At 32.5% G+C, this 22,409-nt stretch overlaps 3 protein-coding genes across 5 annotated transcripts in view; 2 read left to right on the top strand and 1 right to left on the bottom strand.

Annotated features, from left to right (window-relative positions):
- Window positions 1-655: 655 nt before the first annotated feature.
- Window positions 656-1,437, top strand: LOC125057143 (protein lethal(2)essential for life-like). Of its 2 annotated transcripts, XM_047660628.1 has the most exons (2): window positions 656-1,271; window positions 1,305-1,437. In XM_047660628.1, the coding sequence occupies exons 1-2, from the start codon at window positions 774-776 to the stop codon at window positions 1,326-1,328; spliced, it is 522 nt and encodes a 173-aa protein (XP_047516584.1). In that variant the 5' UTR covers window positions 656-773; the 3' UTR covers window positions 1,329-1,437. The 2 variants fall into 2 exon arrangements, with proteins under 2 accessions (XP_047516584.1, XP_047516583.1); XM_047660627.1 differs by having other exon boundaries at window positions 656-1,437.
- Window positions 1,438-1,563: 126 nt separating this feature from the next.
- LOC125057142 (polyamine-transporting ATPase 13A3) overlaps window positions 1,564-22,409 on the bottom strand; it is a 29,102-nt gene continuing 8,256 nt past the window's right edge. The window contains exons 2-20 of one of the 2 annotated variants that reach the window (XM_047660626.1): window positions 17,866-17,942; window positions 14,635-14,802; window positions 14,251-14,321; window positions 14,059-14,168; window positions 13,384-13,546; window positions 11,802-12,006; window positions 11,533-11,719; window positions 10,782-10,917; window positions 10,173-10,338; window positions 9,889-10,089; window positions 9,229-9,429; window positions 8,777-8,902; window positions 8,068-8,221; window positions 7,639-7,760; window positions 6,839-6,956; window positions 6,033-6,166; window positions 5,797-5,961; window positions 4,966-5,092; window positions 1,564-4,589 (exon numbers count right to left, since the gene is read on the bottom strand). In XM_047660626.1, the coding sequence (XP_047516582.1) occupies window positions 3,622-4,589; window positions 4,966-5,092; window positions 5,797-5,961; window positions 6,033-6,166; window positions 6,839-6,956; window positions 7,639-7,760; window positions 8,068-8,221; window positions 8,777-8,902; window positions 9,229-9,429; window positions 9,889-10,089; window positions 10,173-10,338; window positions 10,782-10,917; window positions 11,533-11,719; window positions 11,802-12,006; window positions 13,384-13,546; window positions 14,059-14,168; window positions 14,251-14,321; window positions 14,635-14,802; window positions 17,866-17,925 (3,582 nt within the window). In that variant the 5' untranslated portion in view covers window positions 17,926-17,942 and the 3' untranslated portion in view covers window positions 1,564-3,621. Of the gene's footprint in view, window positions 4,590-4,965; window positions 5,093-5,796; window positions 5,962-6,032; window positions 6,167-6,838; window positions 6,957-7,638; window positions 7,761-8,067; window positions 8,222-8,776; window positions 8,903-9,228; window positions 9,430-9,888; window positions 10,090-10,172; window positions 10,339-10,781; window positions 10,918-11,532; window positions 11,720-11,801; window positions 12,007-13,383; window positions 13,547-14,058; window positions 14,169-14,250; window positions 14,322-14,634; window positions 14,803-16,190; window positions 16,775-17,865; window positions 17,943-22,409 lie in introns of those variants that run through there. The other variant, XM_047660625.1, reaches the window with a different exon arrangement.
- On the top strand, window positions 18,735-21,126 carry LOC125057144 (DNA-directed RNA polymerases I, II, and III subunit RPABC5). Its single transcript, XM_047660629.1, has 3 exons — window positions 18,735-18,898; window positions 19,232-19,338; window positions 20,934-21,126. Exons 2-3 carry the CDS (start codon window positions 19,244-19,246, stop codon window positions 21,040-21,042), a joined length of 204 nt encoding a protein of 67 aa, XP_047516585.1. The 5' UTR covers window positions 18,735-18,898; window positions 19,232-19,243; the 3' UTR covers window positions 21,043-21,126.

Below are 22,409 nucleotides of genomic sequence, written 5' to 3' on the forward strand. Positions count from 1 at the left end.
AACTCGTGGTTTGGTTTGCATTACCTAAAGAAATTGGTGAGCAACATCCTTTTTGTAGTCGGTTAAAAATCGATGCCTGTAAGTCAATGATTCAGGTACAATGGCTAAGTATATTGAAAGTATTTTTAAAATTTTATAATAATGGATAGCAACATTCAGAATTAAAAAAGTACGAAGCCACACCAACAGTCCCAAAATAAAAATAAATATCTATACCTAACTAAAAACAATTTTATTTATGATTAAAGAAATAAATCAATATAAAGCTTAAAAAGAATTTAGAATTCTATTAGACCAACAAACCTTTTATTCTCATAAAATTTTTTATTGTCTACTCATATTCCAAAAATATATATATTTAATATCGTTTAGACTTTTCTAAATTATATTATTTTTGACATTGCTATCATACATATTATCATAGACAAATGTTACCTATTTATCTATGTATCTAGAATTGTACAATGTTTACAAATAAAATGCTGAACGCGTCAGCTGTTGGATAAAATTCAAGAATTTTCGCGTACTTGCATGACTCATGCGATGTCCGATAGCAATTTAATACTAGATAGAAAGAGACAGTAAATAAAAGTTTCTCGAATATTCTACTCGACGCTAGATGGCGGCGAGAATTATATATAAGCGGCAGTTGAGCGAAGCAACTTAAGTCAAATTGAAAAAGCGATCGAAGTGAACGGTCCTGCGAACAAACGCGGTTTTCAGTGCGCTTTCCGAAGTTTTATTCAAGTGATTAATTTTATTCAAATTACAAGATGTCGCTTCTTCCACATGTATTCGGTTACGACTGGCCCCGCCGTCCAAGCAGATTGTTGGACCAGGATTTCGGCCTTGCTCTAACACCAGACGATATGTTAACGGTTGTGGCTGCTCCGCTGGTATCTCGAGACTACTACCGCCCTTGGAGACAGCTTGCCGCTGCAGCACGAGACGTTGGCTCTAGCATCAAGGCCGATAAAGAAAAGTTCCAAGTCAGCCTAGACGTCCAGCATTTCTCCCCTGACGAAATAACCGTCAAGACGGCCGATGGTTTCATCGTGGTGGAAGGTAAACATGAGGAAAAGAAGGATGAACATGGATACATTTCCAGGCAATTCCTTCGCCGATATGCCTTACCTGATGGATGCCGACCTGAGTCTGTGGAATCTCGTCTCTCATCTGATGGCGTATTAACCGTCACCGCACCCAGGGTTCAGGATATTACAAAGAATGAGAGACATGTCCCAATACAACAAACCGGTCCAGTGAAAAAGGAAATCAAGGATAATTCAAAGGAGGAAGCAAAGGAAGTGAATGGGAAAAAAGAATAGAGAATGTCACTTTATTTCAGTAATGTAATTCTCCCATAAATTTGTAATTTGGTTTACAACAGTGATTTTTGAGACTGATTTATTTAAAATAAATATTTTGTTTTCTAAAGTTTTGTTTTTAGTTTTAGTTCCTCTAAGTTATCATTTATAAACACACATCTTATTGCTTCTTATTATCTTCTCTTATAATTTTCATAAATAAGACAGTAAAGTTATAGGGCAAATAAAACAACACTTATAAATTAATAATTTCAATTTAGGCAATTTGTTTTAATGCAATACAATTTCAATACCCACTATACATTTGAAATATAACATTTAAGATTAATAATGCAATCACAATAAATGGGTAACATTTTCAGAAATACTTCTAAGTAATTATTACTATGAATATTACAAGCATCTAATAATTGACAGGTTTAGAAGCAACACAATAAGCAGCTGTAGGAAGTTAAGAAAATAGATTCGAATTCTCTGCACTAAACTTGAAATCAATCCATGATTTTCACACTATGTTCAAAATTGAAGAAACAATAAAGTTGTATAGAAACCATTTTTTTTTATTTTCAAATCTTCCCACACACATTTCAAAAGCAGTCACAGAATAGCAAGATTATTACAAAACATAGCTTTTTTCCATGTAAAATTTCTTCTTAATTACTACTTTTGCTTATTTATATTTCACATGACAGAGGAAATAGGCATACTATATTACTAGGAGAGGTATACTAAATTACGATTCATGATTTTATCACTTTAAATTATTTTAAGTGAATATGTATTTCATTAACTATTTTTGACAAAACTCACACTTCAATCACATTTCGGTGTTGCTTGAGATAAGAAAAAAGATGAGATAAAACGAATTTGTCTCATTAATTTATTTTCGCAATGCCGCCGGATTAAGGACATTTAGACTTGTAATAAAAGGATGTCAAAAGAAAAAAGGACCGCAACGACACTTTAGAACAAAAAGTGATAAAAGCCCAATATAACATGTATTTATATTGTATATATTCGTGTCACAGCGGAGTCAGACGTTTAAAACGTAGTCTAAAGATAGTTTGATACCGCGTTTGTTACCATGGTTACCAATAATTTCTAATCTGAATTCACTATTATTAGCCAAAGACGCCACAACCAATGGCTTTAGATTTGATAAAAAATAACTAATCTTTGGGTAGGATTTATAACCACACTTAAGAAAATAACATAATCCCCATTGTATATGTTAAAACTATCAAGGCACTTAATTATGTTAATTATCACACTGTGCTTTATAATAAAGATAAAACGCACATATATTAGATTGAATACCTACGGTTAAACTATACAAACATCCTTACCGATGAAAATATTCAACTAGTAACATCTCAATAGAACCTCTATATAATATTTAAAAAATCTTACTCATAAAATCGTATAGGTGACCTCAATTAACACATTTGTTATGGCAACATTCTGTATCATAAATACAATAAATGTATCAGATAGTCATCTATATCTCGGTTTAACATAAGAACATAATCTTGTCTCTATATAATTGGTTTTTACTAGTGTTTCCCAACCTATTTCGTGCCATGCCCCAACTTTGCCTTCCTTAAATTCTTGTGACAAATGGAAAATACATAATTTTTAATATCTAAACTTGAATTGCTAAGAAAATTAATTTAAGAAACTTAAATTATAGGTTTAAGAAAGAAACTACTTGGAAATTGTTAACGAAACACAGTAGTAGATTTTAAAACATATGTATAATGAAATAAAAAATAATTATTTTTTTAAATAATTATTTTTGAAAAGCCCCCCTTAACAATCAAATGCCATGCCCCCCTGTTGGGCGTGGGCCTCACGTTGGGAAACACTGGTTTCAACAATTGTTTAGATTTTAATATTCAAAGCCATCGGAACTCTAAATTCGGTTGCTTAGTGAATTTTAAATACGGTTTCAGTTGAGAGGAGTTTATCGGTAAGGGGGTTATTATTAAATTAAAAAAAGATCAATAAGACCGGAAAGACGACAGTTTTGTACTACTTTGAACACTTCCTCAATTCCTATTGAAATTGAAAAAAACCTATAAAATATGCACCGTTTTAAAATACACAAATTAATCAAAATAATAAAAATGCTTTTATAACTACGGTTCAATATAGTCAAATAATATCAAAAAAAATAATAAAATAAATAGTAAACTAATAAAAATACAATAACGGAATGTATTATTAATTTCCACCGCGACCAAAGTCGGCGGTTTAATGCTGAGCGTGTCCTCAAACACGACATGAATATTTTTCATCTACCCTCCCCTGAATTTATTCCTTCTACGTCATAATTAATAGATGTATGACCTTCTAAATAATCCATTTCAGACAAATGCCTCTTGATCATTAGATGTGGCGTTTTTCTCACTTGTCTTTCTTTTATACACTTCGGTATTATTCGCCTCCTCTCCATTAAGTATTGAACTATAATTCGCTCAAAGAACAACGCTAATACAAGGTTAATCGCAGCGAGGGCCAAGACAACATACGCCATTAACAAATCTTTAGGCATTTGAAGTTCTAAAAAGTTAGACAACCACTGCGCAGGCGCAACCGTTATATAAATGCCTATACCCGTCATTAAAAGAATGCTAATCATTAACAGTTTATTAGTTACCACCGATCGCCTATAAGGCGCGCCGTGACTGAATACAATCGCTAGAATTATATACTGAAACATTGATATCGTGAAAACCGCATAATTCTCCCAACACTTGTTCGCTTCTTCCCCTTCGTACGTATGCCTCACGTACCAGGGGAAGTACGTTAACGTCAAATAACTCAAATATTGTGCTACCATAATCAATAACATTTGGCCAATCAAGCTCACTAACGGAACTATTCCCAATAGAGACGTTAGAGGTGGCAACTTACTAAGTTTGCCCGTGTACGCTTCGGTCATGCCGAAGAAGAAAGCAAAGTTCACGATTAGAGCGACATCTATGTATAGAAACTGGAAATCTGTGAGATTCGCGTCGAAATAGTAGAGAAAGGCAACCGACAGGAACTCGGTAAGGGAGTATGCGATCATGAATTTGAAAACGCCGAAGCTTGTGGTTAGGGCTGCTCGTCCTTCGCGTAAAACCCTGGAAACGCAGACAATGTCTGGATGTTGGGAAGTAAAGGGTGCAGCGACACTGGATTCTAGTTCAGAAAGGGAAATGCCAGTATGCGCAGCGCGGAGGGCGCCACAATCGTTTGCTCCATCTCCGCACATGCCTGAAATTTTTAATACTGTGAGAATCAATTCATATTTTTAAATAATCATACAGTACACAATTATTTACACTTGGCTTTTACACAAAACATGATGGTATGATATGGTAATATGATGGTGGACGTATACAAGACTTAAAAAGAGTGGCGGAAAGTTTCTTGCCAGTTCTTCTTACCCGCTCTACGCCCTTGACTTGCGCACTGGTAGTAAATGTAAATAAGGAGTTTGACCACATATAAAATTACCACATACGAAAACAATCGAGGCGACTGAATAGCATAAAATCAGTCAAAAATTTTGTTGAAAATATCTATTATAAATATCTATTGAAGGAATGTTTTATGAAAATATTTTTTAGAAATATTTTAATGTTCTCACCAACGTAATATCCTAAGGCTTGATAGTCTGTGATTAACTGCTGTTTCTGTTCGGGAGACATGCGGGCAAATACTGCACCTCGTTCCACCACTGGACCAACGCTTTCCGGGTGAAGAGCGCGGAGGGTCTGTAAAGAAAAACAAATCATATACCTACGTACCACGCTACGCTCTAAAAAAGCAAAAAAGACGCATTTAACAAAAAAAAATCTCTTAAAGGTCATCATTTATTCATGTAACAGTGTCAATAAAAAAAAGGGTGCGTGTACTTATGTACGCGCGTAAGAAGTTATACTTCTTTGGCTTTCTTTATTTTTTTTTAATATTAAATAATTAATAATAAATATTTAACGTTAATAATTTAATAATATTTAGTATATTATTCATTTTTAATTAATATTAATTAATATTAATAATTATTATTTTATTATATTATTCATTTTATTTAATAACTAGGTATGTTTCATAATTTTTTAAATAAGTAACAATAGGTCTTTGCGAAAAAGCATTGCTAAATTTCTTTCAAAAAATAATTTCAACTCCTTTATTTGTTTAAAATTGTAACAAAGGACATTATGGTCATTCAAAATTCTTGGCATAGCTGCTAACTTCACGCATATTCTCGCTCGCGCACGCTCCGCGCTCGGCTGGTTTAAGAAGAATTCGTTAGTGGGCAACTGTTAATTTTGTGTAACGGTGCGCGCGCATCGTAAAATTTCACTCTCATAAATTTTTCATAACGCGCCTAAAGAAGTATAACTTCAAAAATGTTCTAAATTTACTTTGATAGAAAAAGAATGAATAAAACAGTTTACTGGTAGTTTAACCTTACCCTCCAAGCATCTCCGGTCATCACCAACTTGTAGCTGACACCTTGTGGCTCTTCAACATCTCTCCTCTTCCTTCTCCCACTCCTACTACTTTCACCCCATGATCCCACCCCGCTATCATCCATTTTGTACGAGCCTTCAAATGGGATCAAAGCTCCAATTGGGACCTGCAGGGTGACCATAACATTAGTTTTTAACATTAATTTATTCCTTATGGTTAGGTTAGACTAATATTTACCCCTTGCAAACTACTCTGGCAGTATAAAGCTGGTTGTCCACCCGACTGAAGTACAGTGAGATGGACGACTCGTTCCGCACTCTCAAGTATACCACATTCCTTTGCTACGCTTACTGCTGTGTGGATATTATCACCTGAAATATCATAGAATAATCTAAAAGTCCCAATTTTAAACGATTTATACAAATACTAGCCATTTTGAAGACCTCAACTTCCGAATGGAATGGTTGCTTCAATGATTGGTTCCATCGTATGGAAAAATGTGTCAAATTTCGCGGAGAATACTTCGAAAAGCAATAAATACATTTTTAAATAGTAATGTTGTGTCACTTCCTTGATTCCCGAAATTTTCAGTGCCGCCCTCGTATATAGATAAAGCTATGTTGAAGTTCAATTTGTTTGAACGCGCTAATCTCAGAAACTATTGATTCGAATTAGTAAAGTATTTTTGGTGGTTTTTAATCTAAACGAGCAAGCTCTTTCATGTATTAATATATTGTCTCTCTGTCTCAAAATTAGGTGGGTAAAACCGCAAGGAGATTCCACTACAAGCAGACAAATTTATTCATAGCAGTGACAGCTAAAAATTTAAATTGTGATGGTAGGAAATAAATTTCAATTACATAGTTAGTAATATTAATTAATAATTAATTTTTAATTAATATTTAAAATCTTCGCCGTTTTCAGTTTATAAACTTCTTAATTACTAATAAATTTTGGATCTTCTGAAAATTACTTGTTTCATCTATTATAATTTATATAATAGATGAAACAAGTAATTATACCCTGTACATTATAATTATTACCTGTGATCATGACAACATGAATATTGGCGTCTTTGAGTTCTCGTATTATACCCGTCGTTGCCGGTTTGAGACGATTCTCCATTATGACTAGACCTAGAAACTCTAACTCACATTCCACCTAAAAAGTAATAAGGTGTAATCTTATGGTAATACAAATAAAAATAATAATACTATTGTCTTTTATTGACATAACATTTTTTTAACATTTTTTTACATTTTTTTAACAGCTGTGATACTTTTTGACATTCAACACCTTTTGTCTTCAGTCACCGTGACGCTGTAGAGCACGCGAAACGTCGGTTAAATTGAAAATTATGTAAAATAATTGTAAATTTATAATAAAACATAACTTCAAATTCGTTAAAAAAGTGATTTTCTAATAATAATACTATCAAAATTATTATGTCCAATTAAAAGAACTCGTATAAAGACTAATAATAGTCAGGAACATCTCGAGGAAGATGACAGTTTAAAACAAAAGACAAAAGCCACGATCGTTTGTAATTGACCAATCCAGCGTTTGTCTTTTGTTTTAAATTTCCACTCTGGGGGAGTACGACGATATACTTAGAAGGCAACAGATAGATTTTTTTTTTACAAAACAGCAAACGATCAGGAGGCTCACAGTTCAGTGATCATCATGCATAAGGGCATGAGACCGCCCATGGACACTCTTAATTCCAGTGGGCTTTGAGAGCAGAGTGCGTGGCCTTTTAAGAATTAGTACGCTCTTTTCTTGAGGGAACCTAAAATCGGTTCGAATTTTTTTAGATTATAAATTAATTTAATTAAAAGCTAACCTCGTGCCTATCCATTTTCTGCAGTTGTTTGTGAGTGACTTCAAGTAAACGTGTCGACATTGCAATCACGCGATACCCTTTCTCCGCATAGGAACTCAAAACTTCATTAAGATTCCCTGGAACTGAATTTATTTAACGTAAATATACATTTTATTATAAATATAATTCTTAAGTTTAATATTAGCTAGGTGAGGGGTACCGGGTTCGATTCCCGGTTCAAGGGCAAGTTTTAATTTAATTTAAATTTTTTTCTCGGACTTTGGGAGGGTTGTGCGGTACCGGGCGAGTGCCTAAACCGTACATGGAGGACATGGTCGAATTTCTAAGGCAAAAAGCACGAATTATAAAAATCTTATACTTGACGCTGGCTAATGCACAAACCGTGCGAGAGCCATAAAAAAAAAGTTTAATATTTAAAAAAAATCTCACCAGTCTCAGGTCTGCACAGGGTTCTTAACATTTCTGGCGCACCCTTGCAATACACCCTGAGTACGTCTTCCCCCAGGAGTCGAACCACTACTGAAGACCGTTGTAGGGACGATACAAACTGATATTGTTGTACTATACCCACTTCTAGAGGCATCTGAAAATTTAGACGAGAAAATTTATAAGTTTTTTCGAAAAATGAGAAATGAACTTTAAAGGATTTTCATGAATGCATCTTCTTTAATTATCCCTCTTGTCTTCAAATCACGTAACTGTCTAATATGCAATTGCAAAAGTTGCTTCTTTTAAAAGAACATGAGGCAAATGGGCAGGAGGCTCACCTTACGCTAAGTGATACGGCCGCCCTTTGGACACTCATACTGCGAAGTGCGTTGCCGACCTATTAGAATTGGTACTCCATTTTTTTAAGGACTAGTGTGGAGTCAGTTTCCGCACGCTCATTTGGTCCGTTGTGCGTGAAGGAAGCTAATTTTCAAGTGCAAACGTTAATTTGAAAAGCAAACTTTTTTTTAATGTCTGAAAGTGTGTCTAAAATGTATTTTAGATAAAAATATTTCATATCTCGGTTAATCACTTTCGTATTTAGAAAGACATTCCTAAGAGGCTTACTTAGAACATAGAAGGAACGGAAAGGCTATTTCAAGTCTTGTCAAGCACCATTAAACGACATAAAAACATCATAAACACTTACATGTAAATCGTCAACATTGATATTTGCAGAACCTTTCGGTTTGACAATAGTGGGTGTCAAAACTTCATAGTTAGACAGCTCTGGTACATCTGGCTCTTCTAGTAACCAACCGGTTGATTCGAACATCTAGAAATTTTAAGAATATACATGAGATTAATTTGATATTATTTATATTAAGATCAATTTAAAATGCACCTTAATACAAAGGAATAAGGATGTTATTACATTGCACAGTTTAATGAAACAGTATTGCTTTTATGTGTATATAAGTGAGGTGCCTTAAATGGCTTTTATATGAAGGTATTTCGCCTTCATAGACCCGATATTATTGTCTCTAACGCAGATTTTTATTTAAAAAAAACATAAGGATTTGAAGAAGCTTAACAATTCGTGATTATATCGGTTTATAAAGATTTTTACAGCTTAACACGTATAAACACAGAGCAACAAACCTTCAGATCCAAGGGATCTCCAGCCAGCTCACCATGCAACAACGTCAAGCTATGACAGGACGCCATACCAATCTTTAATTCGTGTATATCGTTTAATTTTTTGGGCTCCCTTTGTGCCCTTCCCAAGAGTGGGGGGGACGTCGCTGAACTCACAGCTACCACCCCCCACATATCTAGGCCTTCTTCTGTTAGTGTTCCTGTCTGGGAATAAAAAAATGGACATGAAGGTTTTATGAGTCATAAAACCAGGGCCTATCGAAATTATTATAAAAACAACATTTTTGAAGTTATACTTCTTTAGGCGCGTTATGAAAAATTTATGAGAGTGAAATGTTACGATGCGCGCGCACCGTGACACAAAATTAACAGAATGAAGTTGCCCACGGAAGATGCTACGGCATCGGACATAATTTAAAAACAATATTCGAATAATAATAGAATGTATGTTACACTTAATGTAACAGAGTAATAATAAATATTTATTTATATAATTTTTCAAATGTAAACTGAACTTTATTGACAATAATGACTCCTTTTTCAGTCTTTGATTATTTAATTGTAATTAATTCTTTGCATGCAATCAAAAACTATTTTTAATAATGCCAAAGAAGTATAACTTCTACATAAGTACACGCACCCTTTTTTTTCATTTATTCATACCTTATCAAAACAAATACAATCCAACGATCCACTGACGTTAACAGCCCTTGTATTAAGGCACGATATACGCGCGCGTTTCAATCTTGACACAGCGTATAATCTGCCTACAGTCATTGCAGCAGGTAACGCCGGGGGTACAACTATTGTTATAATATCAAGCGCCTTTATCACTATGTCGCGGATTGTTAGCGACCTGTAAGCCTGAAATGTATTCCATAAATAATAGAATAAAGCTTTTGAATGAATTTGTGAATATCATGTCTAATGGCAACATTAATTCGTACCTTCAACCCAACGGTATAAGCGAGCCCCAAAACAGCAATGCAGGCCAAAATAAATATAAACTTGTAAGAATCTCGGTCGAATTTGAAGTCAGCTGGTACAGGGTATAAAATACTGCGAACTAGCTGACCCTTACTTGTATTGTATCCGGTTCGAAGGACCAGGGCTCTGAAATACTCGGGTTACTATACAACCTGTACATTGGAAAATATATCGAAATCTTACAGTCGTAATCGTTTACTCACTGGTTTAAATTGCTCGTAAAACTCGTATACAATATTGTCTATGATTTATCGAGTAGTTCATATATTACAAGCGACTATTACATTATTTACATAGGTACTACAGTAATAGGTGGCGTTATTTAAGCAACATTTTAATAGACTTTTTTGTCAAATGTCAAATAGTTATCTGTCAACTTGACGTTGCATCAACGAAATGTCAAGTTATCTAAACAATATAAGAGATTTGCGTTTAAAGAAATTTTATTTTAATATTTGTATACACTAATATAAGTCTATCTTTTTCCTATTAGGATATACTGATAAAAGATATATGTAAGTTGTAACAAAGGAATGCTTTTATAAAACACTTAAAAAAGCAGAACTTACTTAACGGGTTCATTGTTATAATACCGCGTCTGCTCAACTTTAGTTCCACAAAATAGAAGGCTAGAACTGTGCTCTTTGACATCAAACTCTTTGTCTAAGTGTTGTAAAGCTGTTTTAGTTACAGGGACGGATTCACCTAAAAACATGGAAATCATTTTTTTTAAACACAGTATAAGTACTGCCAGTATTTTTATTATTTGTTTTTCTATAAATATAACGTTGTTACGTAGCCGTATATCATGGAATCTGCAGCCGAGCGACCATTTCGTAACATAACTGTAATTACACGTGCGTCACGTTGAGTCAGCATTTATTACGTGGAACCTCATTTTATCTTAAACCTTCGCATTTAAATTCCTAACATCGGATTGTTTAACCGTAATAATAAATATTTTAATTTTTTAATAAGTTTCTTTAAAAAAATCGTAATTGCCTGAATTGACCTCATCTTTTTGATTTTACATGCGGTATACATGTTAAGCGGTTTTTCGTATGAGAAGCGTTAATTATGCCCATCGCTTTTTTTATATGTTGGTACGGAAACAAGGGACAATAATAATAACAGGACGCTATTTTAATTTCTGGTCACGAAACTAATGGCATAAAATATACTACTTACATTAAATAAATAGTTTAAACGTAAAAATAAACTTAATTGTACTTCAGAATCCTACCAATAAAAAAGAATACACTTAAATTGTAAAAATCCTTCATGTTTTTTGAAGTCGGTTAATATAAGTCAGTTACTTACCAGTTAACATGCTCTCATTGACTATAGCAGACCCGGTAAGCAAAGCCAAGTCACAGTGCAACATACAGCCGTGTGCCGACAGTATGACCACATCACCTGGTACTAAAGCCTTACTGTCCACGCGACGCCCGCCCCATAATTCTACTGTATCGTGAGCTTCTACTGTGGCACGGAGGCTTTGTTGATTCTGGAATAAAATATATTTATTTATATCCACATCAAATATTCTTGTTTTATATTTGTTATAAATAATATAGAATGTTACCAACCTTTTTAGTCTGTATAACAGAAGTGGCAACGCCAAAAGTAGACATTAGCACTATAGCAAGGCAGTAGTAGTAGTATGGTTCAGCCAACCAGACGGCAATCGTGAATAATTGAAAGACATAGAACGGATTGAACACTTCCAGGAGGATGAGAGTCAGAATTGATTGTACGGGAACTTTTATTTCGTTAAGCCCATAGGTATTTAACCTGAAATGATTATGATAATTCGATTTTCGAATTTTTAACTTAAAAAGTAACACAAAATACATAATAAATTCACTACCGTTGTATATGTACTAAAAAAGGAATTAAGAAATACAATATATTTTAAATACCCTATGTATTAAAACTTGTCAGTGGCGTAACAATAGGGTGGCAGGGCTGGCAAAATGCCACGGGCCCCCGACCCAAGAGGGCCCCTGCCCAAGAGATATTATGTTTTATGGATCAATGTGAAGTCTCCAATACGCATTGGGCTAGCGTGGGGACTACAGACCATTCCCTCTCGTCTAAAAGCGGCCACTGACGATACGTCCATTTAGTAGACTTCCTTTTGGATGCACTCCAAATGGAAATTTATCGAGATACGGTACCATTCACAATACTTCCATTTGGATGCATGGCGTCACTTCGAACTTTGCAATCGTACGGAACGGAAATAAATAATACTATGGATAACAATACTTTACTGGTGGCAGCAGTTGTGTGTATTTAATTAAAAAGACAAAAAGAAACCTAAGAGAAGGTGAATGAAGGATTGGTTGAAACAAAGAAATACTTTTATTTATTTAATAATATAAATATATTTATTTAAAAATAGAAATACTTTTATATTTTTCTATTACTTCCAACACAAAGTCACGCGCGGACAAAGACATAATAAAAAAAAAATTTATAACGCTTGACAAATACACAGCACATGCACCACCATCGACATCAAAACATAAACTGAAACAAAAACTTCAAAAAAATGGACGCCGTTTCGCCCATTCACGGACAATTCGGACTGCTTCCATATGGCGTGGCGCACGTTTCTGCCATTGACGGACGGCCACGGATGACGTCCATTTGGCCTGGACGCATGGATTTCAATCCTTTTGGAAATCCAGAGCTGGCTGACGTCCATCCAAATGGAATACTTTTTTACCATTCATGGGACGATTTTGGACGACGACTACTCCATTCGGATTAATGGACGTATCGTCAGTGGCCGCTTTAAGAGAGGAGGCCTATGGCCTTATTAGTGGGACATATACAACGTGTAATTGAGTACGCTGAAAATCTCTAAGTTTATTAAAATTAAACTGAGTAGACACGATTTTTACTGATAGGGCCCCATCAAAAGAATTGCCACGGGCCCCAGATAGTATAGTTACGCCACTGACTTTTGTTATGAAAATTAAAAAGCTATAAATTATCCAATCATTTTTAATTAAGATCTATGCATTGATTCATCAGAATGTTTCTTTTGATATAAGTAATCAAGCTTTAAATATTGTATTTATTAACTATAGATTATGAATTTAAGTAGCTAAGATAGAACTTATAAACAAATTTTGTAATAGTTAAATATTTGATACCCACATTCGTAGTCTACGTTCAGAGCAAGGTGGTCTCGATGCCATGGCATGAATTTGGGAACAAGTAGTACCTCGTTCCAGACCAGCTAACCTAATCCACTGCGCTCGTATTGGCTCCCATATTAGACACTGCTTTTTGTGATTAAAGTAGTTGTATTGTTGTACATCTAAAATTTTAAAAAAAATTACTGGTGAATAATAACATCCTTCGATTCTTTTTGGAGTCTATTTAGTTTTATTATTCTAAAGTTTTTATTGGCAAATACTTATTTGATAAATTACATGTGGAATTGATAACCTCCTTTGATTATTTTTGGAGTTGGTTAAAAATAGTTTTATTAATCTGAGGTTATTATTGGCAAATTCTTATTTTTATACAGCTGTGAGGCTATGACATATAATAAAGACACAAGCTGAACATTCGCTTAAAAAAAGTGCGCATGTTACAAGATTTATGGTCAAAAATACTGAAAAAAGTATATAATAATAACTATCAATAGACCAACGCCTAAAACTAATAATTATAGATCCATGCTTGTTGATGTTGTAAAGGTCAAAGATCGGATTGAAGGACAAGTAAAAGCTACAGTAATTTCTTTTACACAACAAAACAAAAGTTACTCAATTGTTAAATATACTCAAATTGCCTTAAGGATTAATTTATATTTTAAATACTTACTCATTGTACTCCCATCATCTAAATGTATAGGTGTATGTAACGAGTCTTCAATCTCAATAGGACTTTTCTCACTTCCATATTCCTCTTCGAATCCTGCATTTAACGTCCCACTACAAGTTTATAGCATAACTTTAACAAGATTCAAAATTATCAGATCTTACCCTTTTTTTATTTTAATATATATTTGCTTACCTAGGGTCATTTATATTTTTTATTAATATTCTGTGAATATAATGACTTTTACATTTCTTTTGGTATGTTTCCTGTAAAAAGAAAGTCTTAGTGAAAAGTAGAAGTTAGAACAAGAGAAAATCGCTAAACAATTGCATTAAGTTATATGATAATATTTAAAAAAATCACAAATATATGTGTGGTTGTATCGTATAATATATAATACATAATTATATATGGAATCGTAGTACCACTTGGTAACAATGTTTTTGTAATTGCTGAAATGTATATTTTTTGTAAATTAGGTATATGTAAGCAACTGTAATTAATCAATCAAAAGTTAAAAGTGAGAAAAAAAGTGAATAAATCATCTTATCAAGGTTAATAAGATTTTAAGAAACTTACAATAACTAAAACTTGATCAGCCTCCTGGAAGTTGCTGCAAACAGATGTTGCATATAGCTTCAATCTGGGTACCCAATGAAATACCAAAAATGGTATACCACAAGTTAGAATTGAGAAAAGATATGTTACAAAAGTCCTCCATCTTGTTGTTCTGTAGCCATATACTAACTATAATGAGACAGAAAATTTATTGTTTTAATTTATTGATATTGTTACCGTAAAACAATTTCCTGTTGGAAGATTAATTAATAACCACATTTTTTGTTGTTAAATGAATTCTTCTGACAACAATTGATTGCCTGTATCTGCCCAAATACTTAAATGTTAATTTAATTAATTTAATTTAATTCTTAATTATAAAATGTTTTTCAAAATAAATAAAATATTAAATACGAGTTTTATTTTAAAACAATATATTTTTATGTTATTACATTCAATGGACCATTTGTCATTACCGAAGAGATAAGGCAGGCAATTTGCATGATAAAGGGGATGTATTACAATAATTGTTTGTCTTATCGCTGACGAAGTATAGCAACACATCAATATGGTTTTAACCATAAAAACTATAATTAATATTAAAATATTTTTTTCTATTAAATTAAAATTCCATTATTATGTAACTAGCTATTGCCTGTGACTTCATCTGCACAAGATTAGTTCTTCAAACTCAGTTTTTAAATTTATTTAAGAATCTTTTTGAGCATTTCTCTTCTGTCTCCTAATTTTTAAATAAAAATATTATATTTAGTTTACTTAGTATATTTTTATTGCTACATGAAATTTTATATTTGATTGTTAATTATTTATGCACTTTGTTTACTTCTACATTTTTATTCTTCCATACTATGGTTGCCTGGGAGAAATAGCTTGTTTGTGATAAGACCTTTATATTTTATGTTTATTGTTACAAAGTGTAAATAAATAATAAAAAGTCAAGTAGCATATTTTCTCTCTACAAATATCTGCATTTTGGGTTGTATTTTCAATTACTTTTTAGCGATAATGGTACACATGATTTCTGCAGGAAACCAAAATGCGAAATGGAGAAAATTAAAAGAATAAGACTTGTGACACTTATTTTGACCAATTTACACAATATCTTTATAAATTATAGCTTTGTGTTAATCTAATGTATGAGCTACTTTATTATAAACTTTCATTAAAATCTGTTTTGTTAGTTTTTGCATGAAAGTATATCTATCCATAGTAAAATTGTGTTTATAATAATAGTGGGATGGTGCGTTTTGTGATTGGAATGTATAAAATTATACCTGTTAACATTGTATCACACAAAAGAAAATTATATTCATTGTATCAGAAACAACTTTAAAAATAAATTGTGTATCAGATTAGTACATCCTGCATTTTAAAAATCTGACATTTATGGTGTTTGATATTTAATTACTTACAATATGTTCAATAAATTGAAACTAAATTTCTCAGATTTATAATGTGTTTATACTTCATTTTTTTTATCAGTACAACAATATTTAAAAATTCACCATAAACCCAACTTGAGAATTAGTATTATAAAAACTTAATATTATTATTACCTGTTCAAAATCAGGATCTACATTTAACCTTTGTTTATTATGCTCAAAGAAGAAATCTCTTCTTTCAATTGATCCATATTGAACTATAGGTTGAGTGTCATCAGGTGTCATAGTGAATTTTGTTAATTACATAAAACTATGTCTATTCTCAGTACATGTTTCTGCTCTTTTATTGAATTTTAATTGGCTTAAGGTTTGTTCACCTATGTTCCGACAGCATTATTTAGAAGCCTTAGAATATTGTCATCCAATTAATATTCATGACTAATTATCACTTGAATGATATTTAAGAACCAATTATAACATTGTGTTATAAATTAAAACTTAACTGTTTTTCTAATCAATTGGTTTACCAGTTAAACCTTTTTAAGAATGTTATAAGATAATTGTTGTTGTTTGTGGTCTTTGTTTTGAAATCCCATAATGAGAATTCTAAAGTAAAATAAAACAAATGTTACATGAAAACAATCACTATAACTCACGGCCATTAAGTTATGATGCAAGGTACATCATAGTATATCTAATTAATTAAATAGCTTAAAATCAAACTTTCTGATACCACTTATCACTAAAAACACAAACATTCCACAATCCACATAGAGTTGACAATATGTACTTTATAAATTATAATTGATATGAAACATCATAACAATTAATACAGACTACAGTAACAAATTTTCAAATAACATTACTATTTCAAAATTGTATCATTCGTTCACTGTTCACAACTCATTGTATGAAAATGATTGAAGATTGTCAACTGTCAATCTTATAGACTGAATGTTTTCTATAGCTAAAATATAATAGGTTAGTTGACAAGATTTAAAAAACCATTTCAAATTATGTATTAGCGACTATATACAGGCCATAAAATACAAATCAAATAAGGAATGTAGACATTGTTAATTCGGTTTAATAATTCGAATACAAAAATCATAACTTTAAGAACCCGCCAAAATGTTTCTCTAGGCACCAGTCCCTGTATAACCAGCGGCACGTAAGTCTAGCGCTGGCCGATACGTGGAGGGGATTGCTGTGCATGTGTACTGTCGCGCGGGGGACAAAATGCGACTGGAGAGCCAATCGACGCTCTTCATTCCGCTAGCCCCCCTCAGGTACCTTATTTTTTACTTCTGCGCAATAACGGTCAGCGCTAGAGTTTCGTGCCGCTACTTATACCGTGGTTGTAAAAAGGTAAAGTTTTTAAGGACCACGACAGTAGTAGGAATAGACAGGCTTTGATATACGTATTATTCTTCTTATTATCATGCTAAGTCATCGATTGGATACGACTAGTCCTGATCGTATTATATGTAGATTTCTTGGATAAATTAATGATTATTTTATTGCATAACGCTTTTTTAAAGCAATGTTTTTAATAAAAACTCTCACTAATAACACTTTCCTTTGCAAATTGTCAAACAGCCTATTATTTTACAATTATTGTTCTTGCCTTCTCAATGGGTATTTTTGTCAAAAATGTAAAAATAGTTAGGTATTTATTAGGTATCTAACTATATTTTAGAGTATTACTACCTCCCTAATGTTACGCAGTAGATTTGTTGACCCAGAAGTGTAAGGCTAAGGGTACATTTTCATCACTTTCTATTAAAATATCGATCGTTGTAACAGTTTAGGAGCCGCATTGCGAGATGGGATTTATTTCTATACATACCATTTGACTGTCGTCGTAATTTAAGTATTGTTCCATACTTAAAGTCATTTTAATTTGCATTTCAAGACCGCATATGTCTGAAACATAATTGAAAAATATTACAAACTATCGCTAATTGACACTTAAAACTGCTTACTGGTATTTTTTCGGTAATTCAAAATGTATAATTTTGACATAAGGGAGTTTTAGTTCCTGGTTATCAAGAAATAGAGACCCCCACACCAGCGTCTTCCGAGCGTCGTCGTCATGTCAGCGTCCGCACTGTGTGTCGCCAGCAAGCCAGTAGTAAATTATTATGCTGAGTGTTACAAAAATACTACTGAATTGTGTGCTCAATTAACAAGGTACAGATACCGGCAACCATCTTGAACATTAAACAAGGGAGTAGGGGAAAGTTTGCGCAGCGCGGGACACAAACGCCCACTGATATACCAATCACGCGATCGACACGTCATTCTCCCGCAACCCCCCTCCCAGTGATATCTAAAAATCGCTTCTGCGCAGGCAAGGACATTTGTTCAAGATGTTTGCCGGTATCTGTACCTACTTATTAATAGAAATCATGAACTTAACTTTACCTAATATTAATTGAATTAATATTTTAGTAAGGTACTTATATTCATTAATTACGGTGTGGGTATAATAATATTGTTCTGAGGCCATTATTACCACAAAATAACTACATAGCGTTGACAGTTTAATCTACATAGTACAATGGTTACGCAGCGGCGCGGTGTACTTCACAGGTCATCATACATATAGTATTTCTAGTCTGTGCACACAGTATTTAAGTCTCGTTCGCTGTTCACTTTGTGATTCTCTTTCTCTTGACAGTTGACAGTTGCAAAACATTAAACAAAACGCATTAGAATTTCGCAATTTGCATTAAAATTTAAATTACTTCCCAATTGTGTTTTTAGGTAATAGGTGGATGGTTTGTGTAAATAAAAAGAAGAGAGCTGCGAAGATCTTGCGGTTTCAAAATATAAACTACATTCCTTTGTTTTTAGATACATAACCTTAATAGAAAGAGGTACGTCAAAAACAATTGTAGATTGAACAAGATGTAATAAATTATATATTTTGAGTACTTAAAACTATGTTACATATTCTGACTATGTTTTCCTTATTTCAAAATCATCAATATGTGCGTAATATGTATAGTTTTTTTTATAAATAAAATTTTGAAGCAGACATTGAAACACATTTCATTATTTTTAATAATATTTTTTGAAACACGACAGATGACTTTCTAATGTGATGTGAATAGAACTTTTCAAGCTTTTCCTCTTGTTCTTATTAAAAGTATTTTTGTATTCCAAGAAGTTCAGTTAGCAAAAAATATTAACAGTAATTATTGTTTCAGATTTAATTGACAATGATCATTCCTGTGCGTTGCTTCACCTGTGGCAAAGTTATTGGCAATAAGTGGGAGGCTTACTTAGGTTTATTACAAGCTGAATATACTGAAGGGTATTGTTAGATTTTACACTATTAATATTAACACAGTTACATTGCTAGACAGTGGGATCATCAGTGGCGGATTTACCAGCAGGCTGAGTAGGCTGGAGCATCAAATCAATTCTGCATGACGGTTTTCTGATGTTTCACAGTCTCTCATAAAAGTCTGCAACAAATTTTGCTGATGAATTTCACCTCTCACTTGTCATTGTACGAGTACATTTGGTGTAGCAAACTTCAATATTCTAGAGTAAAAAGCTAGTTCGCCTCCTCTCAACCAGCAGTCGACCTCTGCGCCATCAGCTACTACTTATGCTTACGACATATGAAAACAGAAACAGAACGAAATTGCAGAAAATGTATTTCCCTCTTCCCCTATCAACACGTACATACTACTGGTTGGAGGCTGGGAACTGGATGGTTTATGTATTGTTTTGTACTCAAAAAATCAGACCCAAAAAATTTTTTTCTGCATGTTGGATTGTAAAAATATTCTAGGACATGACAGTTGTAGAGGCAATGGCGGCAAAAATTCACCTTCACTACCTTGAAAATATGTAAATCCGCCACTGAGGATCATGTAGTATAGACTCAGTTTCCGCACTTAGACTCACATGTGGTCTATTGTATATTGTAGGATGATGTAAAACAGGCTGGACGATTCTTCAATTTTATAACATGAAAAGTCTGACATTTTTTTAAATGATTAATAATAATGTTACTTACGATTTATATGAGTATGGTCTAACGCTAGTGATCCAATCATGAAATTTTTACATTAATTGAGGATTTGATATGAAACAATCATTGTTGACAGACATTTAAAATTATTAGATAAATTTATGAAATAATATTTGAAATATACAACTACCACGTTTTTGTTGGCTCTTTGTAGAACAAACAGTATTCGCTGTACTCAAAGAAGAGTAAAAAGTTTGTTTTAATAATAGTATTTTGAACTTTGACTATATATATTTTTAGTTTCTTAAACTGAAAACCACTAGCTTACTTAGCCACTGACGGATTTAATGAAAATTTAAAGTCGAGATAATCTTATAATATCAAAAATGTAAACCTAGAAAATCACTTAATGGCCTATTGTAAATGATAATATGAATATTCCAGTTTTAAATTATACTCCTTTGTGGCAATTAAGAGATGTCTTTTATAAGAAATAATGTTAAGTGACAATATAGTAAGTAGTTTTAAATATACTTTGTCTCATATATAAATAATATACATGAAACTATTTTGGTTAATGTTTCTGTTTGTTTGTACCATTAAAGCATCATCCATATGTATCACATATTGCCATTTGAAAACACTGATTTTATAATTTCGAAAACTGGTATTATACATATACCCTTAGCCAGAAACAGGTTTCAACAATTCTTTGTTGGATTTTACACAAAAAAAAATCACATCTATTTCGGGACATACTTTGTTTTACCTTTTTTGTGAAATATTTCATTTTTTCCTCGAATATGCAATATATAATTATTTTAATTTTAACTATCATTTAAACACTTAGTTTTTTTCTATTGTTAATAATTCTAGGAAGCAGTTCAGTTGTTTTGTAATTGTATAATTTTTAATCTTTATTACAGTGACGCGTTGGACGCCCTTGGTCTAAAGCGGTATTGCTGCAGAAGGATGTTACTGGGGCACGTGGATTTAATTGAGAAACTTCTTAACTACGCCCCTCTAGAGAAATAATTTGTGGGGAGCTATTTATAAGCTATTTCCTAAGAAATCTGTATACTATAAGATATGTTATTTTAAATAAATTCTAAAACTTTACGTTTTCTTTTATTTTACTGCTTTTAACATATCTAAATAAGTATCAAATGTTTTTTCAATATTTATATTCGAGCTTTAATATAACGTTTGTCATGCATAGGGTATGCCTAAACTTGATATTACCGTTATCTTAAATTTTATATGGAATTTATGTATATCAGTCACTCGTTTTGTTTCTTTTTTTCAAAAATTTTTGAATTATACCTTAAGGCTCCAAAAATAATAATTAAAAATTAACAAAACACATAAGTAATTGTCTTTAGTTAATTGGTACCATTGACACAAATTTCCGCAGTTGTAAAAGCTTGGACATAAAAAATAAGTGGGCAAACGTGAATAACAAAGTACCTTCAAGAATAATCTGAGTTGCAACCTAGGTTGTTCACCTCTGGTAACCACATAACATTACCACAACTGTTTTGCAATAATTAAATATACATAAATTACACGATGGTGGCAAATACAATATGCGTGTGTTGTAGTTCAATCTATTTTATATATAATGTCAGTATAATTACTAAAACGATTTCGGAAAGATACTGACCAAAATGATAGTGTTTTGTAGATTACTATTATTAAAAGTTTTAAAACTAGAAAATTAAACGCTATATAGGTAAGTATATATTATATGAAGACTCTGACAAAATTGTATTACATATTTTAAAATGCGTGCCTCGCATTAAGGACAGTGCCTGTTGCTTGCTCTCTACACATTGTATCATACTATATGTTGCTTTGTTAATTTTTACAGAGACTATTACTACTACGAAAACGAATATAAATTAGTAATAAAAATATCTATAAATACAATATATATACGTATGTAAACGCCGTTGAAAGTAACCTTTTGGAATAAATAATAATATGTTAATTGAGAATACAGGTTGCAAAATAATATTAATAACAATTATAGATAAAAGTAGTTTTACTTGAGTCGTGACTTGCTCTTAAAGCATCGACGTTTAAGGTGAAACAAACGATTAGTTTTAAATTAGTTACACATTAGTTCAAAGTAGTTGTTGAAAAGAATGAGGTCACTTTTCAGGTAGGTACCTACAAGAAACGGACAAGGGTCGCGGGTGTTGCATGGCTTTTAAAAAATATAAAGGTAAACTATACTCATTTACTGAGTTTCGTATTCTTTTTTCGCAAACCGTACTCTTTTCAAATCTTGTACTCTAAGTACTCAATTGTATTATATAAATTCGAAGAGTAAATTTATATTTAAATGAAGAAACGGAACGATGAGAAAATAGAACTCGACAAAAGATGTGTAAAAGAAA

This window comes from Pieris napi, chromosome 16 (genome assembly GCF_905475465.1).
Source record: "Pieris napi chromosome 16, ilPieNapi1.2, whole genome shotgun sequence".
Taxonomy (NCBI): Eukaryota; Metazoa; Arthropoda; class Insecta; order Lepidoptera; family Pieridae; genus Pieris; species Pieris napi.